General features: G+C 34.7%; 1 protein-coding gene across 1 annotated transcript in view; it reads right to left on the bottom strand.

The window, feature by feature from the left end:
* The window catches only part of CDH19 (cadherin 19), a 71304-nt gene that overhangs the window by 24954 nt on the left and 31764 nt on the right, over positions 1 to 14586 (bottom strand). Inside the window, exons 4-8 of the mRNA XM_065935115.1 lie at positions 13008 to 13127; positions 10063 to 10227; positions 7471 to 7652; positions 6452 to 6705; positions 846 to 967 (exon numbers count right to left, since the gene is read on the bottom strand). Coding sequence (XP_065791187.1) covers positions 846 to 967; positions 6452 to 6705; positions 7471 to 7652; positions 10063 to 10227; positions 13008 to 13127 — 843 coding nt within the window. The remainder of the gene's footprint in view (positions 1 to 845; positions 968 to 6451; positions 6706 to 7470; positions 7653 to 10062; positions 10228 to 13007; positions 13128 to 14586) is intronic.

Raw genomic sequence — 14586 nt, 5'->3', positions numbered from 1 at the left:
ATTTCATCAGCAAACTTCTCAATAAAGTGAGGAGTAAGATATGTGTTTAAAGACTTTCAAAGAGCAAGCCAAGAAGGTAAACATGATTATTAAAATTCTATGTAAAATCAGTTTGGAAAGGATGCATTCTGATACATTTCAAATTCACAAACTGAATCCTTTACTGTATTATACAAAATCCATGACTACAATAGTGATGATTTTGATAGTCTTTTCCATTGTGTTCTTTCTATTCTTTTGAGCTTGATTAATTTAATAACTGATTAATTAAAATTTTGAAGACATTAACTGGTAAACTGGATAATTTTATCTATGTTTTGAAACCTGAAAATGGAAAAATACCTAGTCACTACTGATTATTGAAGACGTGACCATTAGCACAGCATCATGAATTTTATTTGGACACATTTCGCTGGGCAATATTTTACATGTCCAATTTGAAAAAAAACTTGCGAAATTTATATTCAATGTTTAAAAAAAATGATTTAAAATGTATTGTAAGAGCCTAAAATTAATTAAAGATTTTAGAATTTCAAGTGACTTGGATTTATTTCTTATGTTTTTCTGAATTTTCTATGATTCATTTCTTGTATTAAATGTTATGTATTGCCATAATAAAATAGAGATATTTTGTGGTAAGTATATAAATAAGCTGTGGTAAGAATGAACAAGCTGTTAACTTTTAAATAATAAATTATATACACTTGCATGAATTGATATATAAAATAGTGTTTAATTCTAATTTCAGCAACACTTTAACCTACCTTTTGTCCCTATGTTTAGAGATTATTGGATGTGTTAAAAAATACAGTGAACCAATATATGGTTCTCAAATGAATACTTACATTTTTCCGTGGCTGTAACACTTAGGTTGTACCAAGCACTAGTCTCTCGATCAAGTCGGTTAGTTGTAAAGATTGTGCCATTGTCATCAACACTGAACACCTCGCTTCTGGCAATAGAGTATCTGCACACACAGACACAAATAATTTCTTAGAAGTATTATTTTCTCTGTACAACATACTTTAAAGACTACACATTGTTTTTTTTAAGCAAAAGGATATCAAATCTACATTCTAGAGAGCTAGTATAATGCTGAAAAATTTCAAAAAAGTAATTTCTACATGTATATTCAACTCAATGGAGACAGAGGAGAAAAACCTGAAAAAACTCTAATTTTCAAATGATGTCTGCCAAATCTGGACACACCACTCACTCTCATTCCCAAGAGAGAATTTTAACAAGTAAATGACTTGGTTAAAAAGAAATGGCAAAATGTCTTTTGCAAAATGAAGAGAAGTACAAATAAATGCAGGTAAAGATTAAAGCTTGTAATACATTTTTCCCCTCTTTGAGACAATGTAACACAAATCCTCACTGTAGGCTGCTGAGTCTCCTTCTTGTACCACATAGCTGCTTTCTAAATCTGTGCATCACATTATAATTACTTGATTTTTGACATATGAGAAATGTTCTTTTTTTCTGTTTAAAGGGAATAACTTGATAGTGTTTTCCCTAAGTCATGTATGATTCTTATGACTCTCATGGACTGTAGCCCACTGTCCATGGGATTTTCCAGGTAAGAATACTGAAGTGGGTTGCCATTCCCTTCTCCAGGGGATCTTCCCAACCCAGGAATCGAACCCTGGTCTCTTTCAGGAAGGTGGTCTCCTGCATTGCAGGCAGATTCTTTACCAAGTGAGCCACCAGGGAAGTCCTAATAAAAATAAACTATATGTTATACGTGTATGCATATCCTAAAAGAGAGGAAGTAAAGATAGTAGGTATATTAGGTCATTATTGGAAAGAAGTCAGATAATAACATTCTCTCATGCAAAAGCCTGGGAAATTATCTCAAATTCCACAATGAAAGAAGTCTTTGAAATACTCAGCATGTCTTATCTGCTTGCAAATGATTAATAATAAAAATTAAAGAAGAGTAATAACTAGAGTTCAATGATGGCTTCTAACTGCATATATATTCCTGAAGACTTTGATGAGACATCAGTGAGGTTTGCCATGTTCTGTGGCAGTAGATGAGAATATTTTAATTTTGAATTGACAGATCCCTAAAAATATCACACTAATTTGTAGGTTGGTGTTCAGGGGGAGATTAAAATAGAAACTACAGAGAATTAAGCTTTAAGGAAATTCAGTTTTAACTCTGCTTATTGTTAAATCTTTATAAGCAATTTGCTTACATATCCACAAGTGGTCACATTTCCTACTTAGATTTTTTTGGCAAAATGAAACAGTTGTTCAGTTGCTCAGTTGTGTTTGACTCTTTGTGACCCCATGAACGGCAGCATGCCAGGCTTCCCTATCCTTCACCATTTCCCAGAACTTGCTCAAACTCATGTCCACTAAATCGCTAATGCCATTCAACCATCTTATCCTCTGTCATCCCCTTCTCCTGACTTCAATCTTTCCCAGCTTCAGGGTCTTTTCTAATGAGTCGGCTCTTTGTATCGGGTGGCCAACATATTGGAGTTTCAGTTTCAGCATCAGTCCTTCCAATGAATATTCAGGGTTGATTTCCTTTAGGATTGACTGGTTTGATCCCCTTGCAGTCCAAGGGACTCTCAACAGTCTTCTCCAGCACCACAAAGAGTCAGACATGACTGAGCGGCTTTCACTTACTTCACTTCACCATTTAAGAAATAAGTGTGTAATACATATTAGAAAGAGCATGGACTAAAAAGCCTAAAACGTAAAGTTTAGATGTTCAGATTAATCTTTGGTTTGCTTTGCAATTCCTTTTTAAAGACTCTTCATTCCACTAAAAGTGCTGAGTGAAGAGAATGTGGTTATTCAATGTTTTCTCACTGCTAAGGGCTCCTGACAGAAAGATATAAACAAATGATTTCTCCATGCATATAAGTATGCCTTTATAGTCTGTTCTTAATCTTCATACACCTCTACAAAAGTACTCTTCCCATCTCCCAGAAGAAGAACAGACACATAAAAGCCAAGCCCATAACAAAGGCTAAATCTTCCCAAGTAGGTGCAACTCCACCAGATCTTTCAAGGATGCTTTTAAGTGTGCTTTTATGCACAAGTAATAGAGGATTTGGTTTTTTTAAAAAACTTTTAACTTTGTATTGGAGTATAGCCAATTAACAAAGAATGTTGTGATAATTTCAGGTGAAGAGGGAAATGATTCGGCCATATATATGCATGTACCCTTGCTCCCCCAAACCCCCCTCCCATACAGGCTGTCACATAACATTGAGCAGGGTTCCCTGTGCTATGGGGCTTCCGTGGTGGCTCTGTCAGTAAAGAATCTGCCTCCAGTGCAGGAGACCTGGGTTCAATCCCTGGGTTGGGAAGATTCCCTGGGGAAGGAAATGGCAACCTACTCCAGTATTCTTGCCTGGAGAATCCCATGGACAGTGGTGCTATACACCAGCTCCTTGTTGGTTATACACTTTAAATATAGAAGTGTGTACATGTGCATCCCAAACTCCCTAACTATCCCTTTCCTCCAGCTATCCCCCTGGCAACTACAAGTCTGTTCCCTAAGTCTGTGATTCAGGTGAAAGATGTTTAAAGGCAGCTTCTTCCCCTGGTGAAAGAAATCCTTGTCATTCTTGAATGAAACACAAACTTGCTTCCAGCTTGTGAGCTAGACTGTTTCTCACAAGCCTGACTACTCAGATTATTTATCTTTTGCTGTGAATGCAGGCAGTTTTTCTCTTTCAAGTAATTGGTCTGAATTCATAGACATAGAGTTGTTCTCAGTATCTCCTTATAATACTTAATATAATATATATAATACTATAATAATATAGGAGATACTCAGTATCTCCTAATAATATAATACTATAATATATTATAATAATATAATACTCAGTATCTCCTTAAATACTCAGTATCTCCTTAAAATACTTATAATAATTATAATATAATACTCCTTATAATAATAATAATATAATACTTATAATAAAACATACTGTTTAATGTCTACAGGTTCAACAACTGCATTCCCTCCTTCATTTCTGATAATGGTAACTTTTGTCTCTTCTGTTTTTCCCCTTGGTAGTCTGGTTAGAAGGATAATTTCTACTGGTGTTTTGGAAGAACCAGCTATTATTCCATTGTATATCTCTATTTTCAATTTCACTGTTTCTACTCTAAAGTTTTTAATTTTCTTTCTTTCTTTTTTTTTTTTTTTTTTGCTTAAATTTACTTGCTCTTCTTTTTAGGACAGAAAAGATTTTGCTGCCATTCCCATATTTATAAAAATTACAAGATTTGACTCTAGATTTAGTTAGAAAGGAAATTTTAACAATGTCCAAGGAATGAATCATCCACAGTAGTGGCAAAAATATTCATCCCTTCTATCTGTCATCTAAACAATGCAGTAATATAGAGAATAGGGATAAGATGAAAAATTTCGGGAAGACTTCTTATGCAGTTTCTTATAACTTTACGATGGAGTTTTTATTACAGATCATTTCGAGGTCCTAACTCCCAGCACACTAAACTCCTTAAGACAACTATTAATACACGTTTTCCTCCACCACCTTCCCTTATTCATCTATTTTCCATATTTATAGTCCAGAGAATTATACAGGCTTCCATATACTAAGATGCTGGGTATTGCTTTGCTCTTTGGAAGGGCAACTGATACAAAGAAGAAGGTTATTTAAATTTTAAAGACAGACAATGCTCCAGTTTCCCACTGAAACTCCTAATCACAAAATGCTGCCTTCTAACATGTAGATATAGCTCCTATTTATTAGCAGTAAATTTAGTAATGAATATAAGTATATATGTAGTATATGTGTGCTTGTGTGAGTTGTTCAGTCATGTTGGACTCTTTGTGACTCCACTCCATGGACGGTAGCCTGCCAGACTCCTCTGTCCACGGGATTCTCCAGGCAAGAATACTGGAGTGGGCTGCCATTTTCTTCTCCAGGGGATCTTCCCAACCCAGGGATCCAACCTGGGTCTCCTGGATTGCAGGCAAATTCTTTATTGTCTGAGCCACTAGGGAAGACTTCCAATATACGTGTGTGTGTATATAATCAAAGCACAGTATGTTGTTTATATTTTAAATAGCATGTCTGTTAAACTGCTTGTTTTTCTGACAATACTAAAGAACACATAACTTAACAAATGCTTTCATGATTAAAGTTTTCATTATGTCATCATTTATAATGACACATTGTAGAAACAATTTAAGTATCTAATCTCAGTTGTGTAAATAAGGCAATGAATGATGAATGATTTATGAAAGTGTAAGTCGCTCAGTCCATGTCAAACTCTTTGCAACTCCATGGACTGTAGCCTGCCAGGCTCTTCTGTCCATGGAATTCTCCAGGCCAGAATACTGGAGTAGGTAGCTTCTTCCTTCTCCAGGGGGTCTTCCTAACCCAGGGATCAAACCCAGGTCTCCCACATTGAGGGAGGATTCTTTACTGCCTGAAACACCAGGGAAGCTCAAGATACTGGAGTGGGTAGCCTATCCCTTCTCCAGCAGATCTTCCTGACTTAGGAATCGAACCAGGATCTCCTGCATTGCAGACAGATTCTGTACCAACTGAGCTATCAGAGATAATGATGAGTAAAAACATAGCTAAAAATATGGCATAAAAAAAACAATACACAAGCATTAAAGTTAGATGATTATATGTGAAATATTATGTAACATACATGAGAAAAATGTGACAACAGTCAAATGTAGTAACAGCTTTTGCTTTTATCTTTAATGAGGACTACAAGGAGAATAATTTTTTAAAAAACAAGGAGAAAATATATTACATGAATGTAACAGACTAATTAAATGGATGGTAAATATAGTTTAATTGCAACACAAAAACTTATTTCTAACTGATTGGACTCATTTGTGTGCCTTTAAAGTTACCTTGTAAAAGCTTGGTTAACTTTTGAATATCATTCCCTGGTGGCTCAAATGGTAAAGAATAGCTGACAATGCGGGAGACCTGGGTTCAACCCCTGGGCTGGGAAGATCCCGTGGAGAAGGGAAAGGCTACCCACTCCAGTATTCTGGCCTGGAGAGTACCATGGACTGTATAAAAGTCCATGGGGTCGCAAAGTGTCAGACATGACTGAACGACTTTTACTTTAACTTAATCAAATACTATTTGTATGAACCACATTGTCATCAACTTTGTTTCTGCTCTGACTTGGCATAATCAAGGGTTTCTTTTCCCTCACATCCCCATCCCAATTAATAGAGTTGATTGCACTGAATTTCTGTGCACCGCCTCTCTCTTGTTCACATTTGCAAGTGCTTATTTATTTGCAGCTTAACCAATAGTGAGGTTTCCTGTTTTGACTTCCTTAAACTGTTGCAAATTTTATAAGTGACCATAGAGAGAAATATAGGTCTAGATATATCCTTGTTCCACTTATAAAAAATTTTATTTTCAAGCTAATCTGTGTTCCCTCATTTATCAATGCGAAGCTGGGCTTCCAGACATACCCAATAGGAGATTTCCTCTGATCAGGATCAGTGGCAGAGACCGTGCCTACAGAGGATCCATGAGGGCATTCTTCAAAGATTTCAAAGATGTAATATGGGAGGAGGAAAGCAGGAGGCTCATCAACATCTTCCACCTGGATCTTGATGACAGTGGTGGAAGCTTCAGTGTGGTATGCCCTGAGCTGCTCATCAACTTGGGGGTTTTTAACTTTTGCTCTAATACGATAGTGGTTCTGGTCCTCAAAGTTCACTTTCTGCAAAGTAATACAGTATACACAGAAAACCCAAGGAATTACTTAGGGGAAAAGAAAGGTTTTGTTGTTAAATTAAGTCTCAGGTGCTTTCCAGTTAGGTTTTTACTACTTATGTTCTTGGATCCCTATGAGATTGTCATTAAATACTTAGTAGTTGTGGAGAAAATCCCTATGTTATGTGTATTTTGTTATTTACATCTATTACAAAATGTATTTGGTTAATAATTAGTTTCTTTTTTAGGATTAAAACTATACTTTTCTGAGTATAAATAGGGAGTTGAGAATTAATTTCCTGTTATTTAAGATATTTTTGAAAAGTTTGTCCTCTTAAAATCTTTAAATTTGTCCTCTTTAAAATCTTTTTCAAAACCTCTCCTACAGTGTAATTCAAGGAGCTCTGTAGTAACTCTCTCCTCAGTTATATCTGAAATATATCAATGGAAATATAAGTAACTGAACTTTTAAAAAAATTTATTCAGAAGTAGCTTGCACAAAACTGATAATTAGCTAGTTTTAAAGTATGATTTGTAATTTATGCTAAAATGTAGACAATAATCATATATGTTAATATTCTAAAAAATGAAACATCTTAGAATTTTTTTAAAAGTGCACATATCTTTCCTTTGTTCTGTAAACTGTAAATCACTGAGTCTTAATTTAATTACTTAATTGAAACAAACACTAACTGGTTACACAAAATAATTATATGTATTTCTGATTTGATTTTGCATTATTATGCAAAAGAAACAACTTTAATGCACCTACCTTTTTTAGTATAATTATTCCTTCTTGGGTCTCATTATTGGTAATGACGTCAAATGTTCTTGAATCGTCTTCGATGCTGTAGTCCATTTCTGCATTCTCTCCTATGTCACTATCATATGCCATGATTTTTCCTATAGACGTCCCAACAGGTGCAGATTCAGAGACAGTCAAGCGATATAAACCTTCAAAAACAAAATTCAGGATATTTTGCATAGATAATTAACATAAAGAACTTACAAATATAGCACCCTGCCTTTATTTAATGCGCTGTCAGAAAAAAAACCTACCCACTCTTTTCACTAATTGCTTACTCTAAATACACCTCTCTCTCCCTTTATATTTCGCAGTCTAAACATTTCCCTCATATCTTTTTGAGTATTTATTATTTTCTCTTTAAATATATCTTAGAAAGTTCTTTCACCACTACACATAATTTCCAAATTTCTATACATATTCATGTGTGTGTGTATGTGAGTCAGTCAATCATGTCCAACTCTTTGTGACGCCATGGGCTATAGCCTGCCAGGTTCCTCTGTCCTTGGGATTCTCCAGGGAGAATGGGTAAACATTCCCTTCTCCAGGGGATCTTCCTGACCCAAGGATGAAACCCAGGTTTCTTGCGTTGCAGGCAGCTTCTTTACTGTCTGAGCCCCAGGGAAGCCCATTCATACTCATAGCTTCTCAATATTCATGGATTTATCTTCTATTGTGTTCTTCAACAATGCCAAATTATATTTGATAAAAAGTCTTTCAATTTTACTCAGGCATTCTCTGATACCTAAAATTACCAAGAAATATAAACATGAATTGAAGAAAGTAGAGTCTAAAAGCAAATAGTTGAGTTCTAAGTGTAGCAGTTTGATTTTTGAGAATATGAACTTGGATTGCATTAATCACAGTTGAAATGAAATAGAAAGATGCGGAAGTATGCAGCCATAAAATAGAATGAAATAAGAACATCTGCAGCAACACGTATGGACCTACAGATTATTATACTAAGTGAAGTATGTTGGGAAGAGAAAGACAAATGCCATATGCTGTAACTTATATGTGGAATCTAAAATATGACACAAATGAACTTTGACTGATGCTGAAGCTGAAACTCCGATACTTGGCCATCTCATGCGAAGAGTTGACTCATTGGAAAGGACCCTGATGCTGGGAGGGATTGGGGGCAGGAGGAGAAGGGGACGATAGAGGATGAGATGGCTGGATGGCATCACTGACTCGATGGGCATGAGTTTGAGTAAACTCTGGGAGTTGGTGGTAGACAGGGAGGCCTGGCATGCTGCGATTAATGGGGTTGCAAAGAGTCAGACACGACTGAGCGACTGTACTGAACTGAACTGAACAAAACAAAAACAGACTTACTGATACAGAGAACAGACTTGTGGTTGCCAAGTGAGATGGGGAGTCGGGGAAAGGATGGATTAGAAGTTTAGAACTAACAGATGAAAACTGCTATACAGAGAATGGTTAAACAAATCCTACTGTAAAACACAGGGAACTGTATCCAATACCCTGTGATAAATAATAAAGGAAAATAAGATGAAAAAGAATGTATATATGTGTATAACTGAATCACTCTGCTGTATAGTAGATATTAACACAACATTGTGAATCAATTATGAAAGTGAAAGCCACTGAGTCAAGTCCAGCTCTTCACGACCCCATGGACTGTAACCCACCAGGCTCGTCTGTCCATGGAATTCTTCAGTACAGAATACTGGAGTGGGTAGCCATTCCCTTCTCCAGGAGATTGTCTTAACTCAGGGACTGAACTCAGGCCTCCTGCATTGCAAGTGGATTCTTTACTGTCTGAGCCACCAGGGAAGCCCAAAATATACATGAGTAAAATAATTTTAAAAAGAAAAAAATGATGGAGCCACAATAGTTGGTTGTGACAAACCATGCTGGTGTCAGATGACTCTTTTCTTTTTATTGAAAAAAAATAATGGCAGTTACATTTGAAATACATTGACACAAATAAAAATAAATAAGCTTTCTTTCTTTACTTTTCTGAAATAGCTTGCATAAAACTTATTAAAAATTAGTCACTCATATATCATTTGTAATTTATGCTGAAATGTAAAAAATCATCAGGAATGATAATATCCTAAAGAATAAATCTTAGAATTAATAAAAAAGGGGTAGATTCAATATAATTTTCCTTTAAAGGGATTCTTGATTTCCTTAGAAGCACATTGCGAGTCACTACACAGAGTGCCTTGTGAGATCTTTCTCTTTTTTTTAAGTGGGAGAAATGTTACTTTAAAGGTAATATTTTGCTGTTTGCAGGAAGCAAGAGTTTGAGTGTGCTACCGTGTATCTATCAATGTGCGGAAGTTAAAAGAATCATTTACTTGATTGGCACAAATTAAAAATTGCCAACACATTACTCTTGAGGAGAGAGCCACAGGATCCTAAATCTGAAAGAAGATGCTTTAACACATTGGCAAATCAAGACTTAGCCTATGCTGTTTCCCATACTTTCAAAAATCATTTGTTAGGGTACACATTGGCAAATCAAGACTCAGCCTATGCTGTTTCCCATACTTTCAAAAATCGTTTGTTAGGGTACTTCTTACTTACTGTCTTTAAATATAGGTTTATTGTCATTGACATCAGAAAGTTTGACCAATACACTTGTAGTTCCAGACAGTGCTCCAGGCAGACCAATCATGTCTTTGGCTTGAATAATCACCCAATACTCATCTTGCAGTTCTCTATCCATTTTAGAAGATATTCTTATTTTTCCTTTAAAAATGTAACAAACTACAATTATTATTTCATGATTAACCATGGCATCTCCCTAGTTAATTTCTTAAGAATTTAAACATAAAATCACTTGTTTGACACCTTTTGAATCATTACAATGTGCCAGATGGTGCCCTGGAGATAAAAGTATGACAATAAACTAATCACCAACTCTACCTAGAGTTTAGAGTAGTCATCACAATACTAATAGTAGTAAATCCTTAGTAAAACACTATGCTAAGATAAACCACAGAGAGAGAAGAAGAAAGTCTTATTTTTCTGCTTTGCTTCTCTGACCTAAAACTAGGGTGCTACAATTAACTGTTTCCCTAAACTTGGAAGAAGTTGGTTTATTATGGATATGTGTGTAAATTAAAAAGCTAAATTTATGCAAAAAATACTGTGCACCTGTGGTTTAAAATTTATTTAGAGTCATAACATATGAAGAAGGGCTGATCTTCAATTCACAGTTACTCATAATCTACCAACAGAGATATTCAAACCCACACTGGACCATGAAATTGTCGTATTAAGTGTCCACTTTCTATAAAATTATTTATTAAAAAGTTAATCATCATTGAAAAAACCTAGGAGAAACTTAAGGTGGTGAATAGGTGGGAGAAATGCAATCGTAAAGATTTGGGTAACACATAACACAAATATAAGAAAGAGAATGGCTATTCAACAACGTCTGGGCAAAGGTATTGATTAAAAACTGTGATACCTGAACAAAAATAAAAGAAGGATAAATTGGACTTCACTATGATGATATTTTAACTGTGGACTGGTGTTTCACAATTGTATTCTAGTATGTGTAATCAATATGGAAACAATAGAATATTATGAAACAGATGCTGCTACTGTCTTCCCTAGGTGTGACTCAGTGGAGAATTGTATTTGATGTTAGCAAAGGTGAATAGTATTAGAGTTTTTGAATTATATATCCAAAGGTGTGGAGACTGAGAGGAACACAAAGGCCTTCACTTCCCATGTGTAGAGGCTTCAACTAACATTGCCTACTTCATTTTCTTTTCTTCTCATCTTTAAAATGAACAAATTTAAATATATTCCTAGATCCTCTTACACACTCCAAAATTTAACTCTTGTGTGTTTTGGCTTTCAATTGCCTTGCTGCTCACTCTACGGCTCCTCTGCGAATGAAATTAATTGCTTTAGCAAATTTTCTCAATATATAATATTTCAGAAGCCAGTGAGGACTGGGGGGGAAGGACAATGCTCGAAATGGCTGAGAAGGTCGAGTGCCACCCGGCACTCGCCTACGTCACAGACAACCCACTCTGTCTTCCTCCCCTTGTATTTCCTCACCCTGGTGCCTGGGTAGTCTAAGAGCTTCAACAGTTCCCCTTCTCAGGGATTTCCCACAACCTGGAATGCCTTCCACTCCTCACTTTGGTCACAGGCTCAGCTCAGCATCCTGTTTTCAGTGTATTCTGCCTTGCCAGACAATATGACATAGTGCTTACTTTCTTCTATTGAACCTTGTTTATTTTACTTCATGATATACACAAATGGTATGCATGTATTTATCAATATGCAAATGCTTAATATTTATATTTAAATTCCAAGAGAAAAGAATTCCTGTTGTTTCCTTTTATTATTTTTTTTTAATATTGCAGTGCTGTACGGCTGTAAATGTAGTATGTTGTAAACACAACGCCTGTTGCATATTTGGCCCTTCTCAACCAAGATCGTGTAAGAGAATGAAAACCTAATGTCTTCAGGCATCCATTCACTTCATGCATTATAATAACTTTAACTTATACATTCAGGATAATAGAAACTAGGTATTATCCTGGGAGAATTAAGAATATAGTCATTCAAATCATATTTTTCAGAATCTGATTCTCACAAGACACCTGATTGATAAAGGCTAAGACATTTAATATTTGCTGAGTGAATGAATCAATAAAGAATGCTTAAAGACCCAACACATACTTTAATTGCTTAAAGCTTTTCTTGTCATCAATATGGATATAATAAGTGTCTCATTAACAACCATAGAATTTTACTGCTTTTGGCACTTGCCACATTTATGGGTGGTTAGTTAGGTACTTCTTTTTTTCACCTTTAGAGACCATAATCATATCTATGTGGACTTAATCTTTGCAGTGACCAAAGAAGTCATATTTGTTGAATGAACTAATGTTATATAATTCTTACGTGTTTAATAGATATAAAGAGAGAGATTTTTGCTTTATTTATTCTATAAAGTATTCAATTGATTAACAGAAATTGGAGAAGCAAGGATAGGAAAACCAAATGCTATATTCATGTAAATCAGAAGTACATAAAACACAGAGCTATTAATTTTAAGTTTCCACACCCAGACATAAAGTCAGGATTAACCTCACTCTGGCTGGGTGTACAGGTGGTACTCTGTGATTTTAATTTGCATTTCCATGACGACTAATAAGGCTGCACAATTTTAATATGCTTGCAGGCTTTCTGTGTATCAACTTTTTGTCAATTGTTTGTAAATGTCTTTTCCCCATATTTTTAAATTGTAATAAACCTTAGATATGCTTTATAACCCATACACAAATAATCTGTGGTATGGATGTGAAAAGCTTAATCTCCCAACCTTAGAAAAATCAGCTAAAAAATTAAAAATAATTAAATGCTTACGATTACATTACAACCTCCTTGTTTATGGAAATATTTGCTCCACTTTACAACACATTTGTATGCAGGGAATTTTTGCTCTGATGTTTGCCAACTTAGAATCGTGTTGAATTGCACGTTATTTCATTTAGGAATACCTGTTGTTGGTTCAATGGAGAAATATGGTTGGCCTTGTAGTAAGCTGTACACGAGACGAGCGTTATTGCCACTTGAAGGATCATCAGCGTCACTTGCTGTCACCTGGATGACTAACGTTCCTGAAGAGAACATGAATAGTTACAAGAAATTAAGCCTCTGGTCTTTTTGAAAATGGGTCCTAGTTCTCTAAGATATTCTTCCTTTAGCAAGCAAGATGATGATATGCAACGAAAGACTAGCCCTCCTTTTTCTGGATTGTGAAACAAATATATTTTTGTTTAGACAAGAAAATATAACTTTATAAAAAATAGCCCTTATTCCCAAATACAATATAGAATTTTAAATGTGTAGATCCATGATCTAATGCAACCTAAATATTAAGTGACCCACTAAAATATACAATTAAGGATTATTCAAAGATGTTTTATTAGTGGAGTAATCAAAGGGAAATTTAAAAGCAGTTTTTCTTCAAAAACCATATTGTAATCAGTTTTTCAAAGAATTATAGATTTTAATAAAAATATTAATAAAGATTATTAAAATGATCTTGACATAGTGTCAAGCTGAAGATAAGCAGAATTATTTGGCTAATATTTCCTTCAACAAAATGTCTACTTTAATGTATTTTCTTTTATAGTGCAATGTAAAAATCTACCAGCTTGATAAGGTAAGCATTCTTAATCTAATTTAGTAACAATCAATAAAATTCATGGGAAATAAATATTTGTATGTTTAAAATCAATGGTTAAATTAAATATATTTATTTAATTGTGCTTTCTAATGATTTTTTGTAAATATGGAATCTATCATGAGTCTTGTTGGAAACACACATTTTTGAAGCACTATGTTCTGTGTTATTACCATGAAAATAATAAATGTAAAATAAATTAAGATGACACAAATTTGAGGCAGAACTTCTAAAATTAATTTAATTTCATAAAGTCTTGCTTTTTCTTACTCATAATTTGTAAATATCAGCTATAAAACTTAGAAGGAATTTAGGAATGGTCAATTCTAACATTGCTCTAATTATCTAATTTTATTTTCTTCAGTTTCTGTCTTTCTCTTCTCCTGTTTCAGTTTTATTGGCATAACATTTCATTAAATACAGATTAATCAACTTTAAAACCTCTAAATACTTTATAAATGTTTTCTCTAAAAAAAGTCAGTAGAGAGAAGTAAGCCTGTATACATTCTTAATCAGTAATTTAAAAACTGTAGAAATCTTCAAAAATACTAAATTAACATAAGCAGTAATAATAAATATGCATCAAAGCAATTAAGAAATACAAACCATTTGATAATATTTTGTATATTTATATTATTTGTGAGGACTTGTCATATATAAGAGAAATTGTACATTGACTCGCAGTTCAGTTCAGTTGCTCAGTCGTGACCAACTCCTTGAGACCCCATGGACTGCACCTCGCCAGGCTTTCCTGTCCATCCCCAACTCCTGGAGCTTACTCAAACTTATGTCCATCCTGTCGATGATGCCATCAAACCGTCTCATCCTCTGTCGTCCCCTTCTCCTCCTGCCTTCAATCTTCCCCAGCATCAGAGTCTTTTCAATGAGTC

The sequence above is a fragment of the Muntiacus reevesi genome, chromosome 4 (assembly GCF_963930625.1).
Source record: "Muntiacus reevesi chromosome 4, mMunRee1.1, whole genome shotgun sequence".
NCBI lineage: Eukaryota > Metazoa > Chordata > Mammalia > Artiodactyla > Cervidae > Muntiacus > Muntiacus reevesi.
This window is presented reverse-complemented; position numbering and strand designations above follow the sequence as displayed.